The sequence below is a fragment of the Suillus subaureus genome, assembly GCF_016647635.1.
Source record: "Suillus subaureus strain MN1 chromosome Unknown BJ212scaffold_116, whole genome shotgun sequence".
Taxonomy (NCBI): Eukaryota; Fungi; Basidiomycota; class Agaricomycetes; order Boletales; family Suillaceae; genus Suillus; species Suillus subaureus.
This window is the reverse complement of record NW_024538672.1, coordinates 47,495-49,709: the sequence shown is the minus strand read 5'-3', so window position 1 is coordinate 49,709 and position 2,215 is coordinate 47,495. Positions and strand designations below refer to the sequence as shown.

Sequence of the window (2,215 nt, the reverse complement as noted above, 5' to 3'; positions counted from 1 at the left end):
GTCATTAATCAGGAGTCTGAACACCATTTCACTAAATTGACTCACCCGATCATCACCTTGGATGATTTCTAGAAGATTCTTGCATTTAGCTACATACGTAAAAGTCAGTGGAGAAAACAGAACAATGATGTGGTCCCCTACCCAATCGTTCCTCGTCATCATAGATGGTCTGATTTGCTGGGGGTGACTTGGGGGCAGATATGACAGTTTCAGGACTAGGTAAATGACCATTGTCAGGTGCAGGTGGTGCAGAAATAATATTGTTTTTGACTGCCAGTGGTGGTACAACGCTCTGTGGTATTGTTGATGGAGTTCTTGTATGGCTAGAGCTGGGGGAGAGACTGAACTTGATAGTAGGGACTGTGATAATTAACATGGCTTGATAGTATAAATTGCAATGGGCGATGGTGATTCCTGCATCTCCTCCATACAGAGATGTCATGATATGTACATGAGTTTCTATGTAGCCAGCTCGCAAGCCAGAGCTGCAGCTCAAGCTGCCACATGTGGGGCCAGCTTTTTCCCAGGCTTAGCTTTGTCAGGCTCAGCTGTAGCTGGTAACAGTCTTTGGCCAGGAACTGGCAAAAGCTGGAGCTACGGCAACACTATTACAGGGTGTGCTCAGCGTGACATCCAGCACTTAATCATTGCAGTTAGTGCAGATGTGGTTCCTAGTGCTGTGATACTGTCATCCAAGCTCTAATGACTTCTGTTATCTCATACAGTCACCTCAAATTGTCAATGTTGATGTCAAGTGCCTTTCTGCAGCTCTCAAAGCATTTCATGCCAACAAAGATTCAATTTTAGTTGGTGCATTTTGGTGTGGTCAGCATGGTGCAGTTATTGATAACTGGTATATCCTGAAGATTGAGCTTATGCAGAGCTAGTTCCAAGTATCTGAAACAGTGGAGTTATCATGCAGTGGACTGCTGACACTACAGAACATGCACACATCACCAAAATCAAGGATCCCACATGCTTGAGCAACAACCATGACTATGATTCATGGGTCTGTCAACATCTGGACTGCGCTGACAAATGCTGTTGCTCTGAACTCACCATAAATCTGCTAGACAATATGCCAGGCTCAAAGCAACAGGTTGACACAGATCATGGTGATGCTGTTGATGATGACATTGATTTTTGATGTTGACAACAATCATGACACCTCAGTAGAGCTTCTTGCAACCATTGGATGTCCCAGCCATTTACATTCTATCACCAATCAATTTGCAATTGCAAAGCTCCTCCAGTACAGGAGGTGGGAACAGTCTCTGTACCATTGTGCTTATTCTCTGTCAGACACACATCATTTCATCTGCCTATGCCCCATCCATCAGAAACATTTCTGTTGATGACACTGCTCTCAAGTTTGGCCTTCCTGACCTATGACCAGTCATTACTGACTTTCTCAGTCATGAAGCTGCTCATGGGCATGATTTTGTTTACACCATTGGGGGGACTAGGAAAGCTAAACTTACTACTCCACTTCCATTTGAAAAGCTCCAAGTCTGGTTCAAGCTTCAATTGTAGGATACTGATTTTCATGACATTAGTATCATATGGCCTGCCCAGATTTTGAATTGTTTACCACCTTCTGAATCTGGACCTGTGGCTGGTATGATCTGATTGTTGTTAACAATGATGTGAAATGCACATGGCCCATTGATGGTCTTCATGGTACATTTGCTCTTCTTCCATGCTTTCTATTTTCATTATCAAACTAGGGCATACTGTTGGTGAAATAAGACTTATTATGTGTCCTGTTGGCAAGGCTGGTACAAATTGGTCATGGAAGGACCATTTCCTTGCCTATGTTTATTGCTTTGACTTCATTCTGCAAGATAGAAGTGATCATGAGCTGAGTATACAACTGCACATACTCAAATGAGCAATGCATTCAAATGATACTTGAGTGAGTGATATTGTACCAGTCACACAGCTTAGGGCACCTGTCAATCTTGTATCTTGTTATGGTGCAAGTGCAGACCATTGTCTCACCCCATATAACAGTATGGAACATTCTTCAGAATTCTGGCTTAATAAATACTGGGATAAAAACACATTCCTCCCAACTTTCCATGTACTAGCTTTTGCAGATAGCTGTAATCAGTTTTTTCACTTCACACTATTTTCAGTATTAATCACTATTGGCTAGAAGTCCATTTTATAATTAGTTCACCGGAAACACTGAGCTTCATGGCACTATGCAGTG

General features: G+C 42.4%; 1 protein-coding gene across 1 annotated transcript; it reads left to right on the top strand.

The window, feature by feature from the left end:
* Positions 1-445: 445 nt before the first annotated feature.
* Positions 446-887, top strand: BJ212DRAFT_1305307 (uncharacterized protein; the record flags this gene model as incomplete). The annotated part of the gene is made up of 2 exons (XM_041333741.1): positions 446-652; positions 726-887. 2 exons carry the CDS (start codon positions 446-448, stop codon positions 885-887), a joined length of 369 nt encoding a protein of 122 aa, XP_041185881.1.
* Between the last annotated feature and the right edge of the window lie 1,328 nt (positions 888-2,215).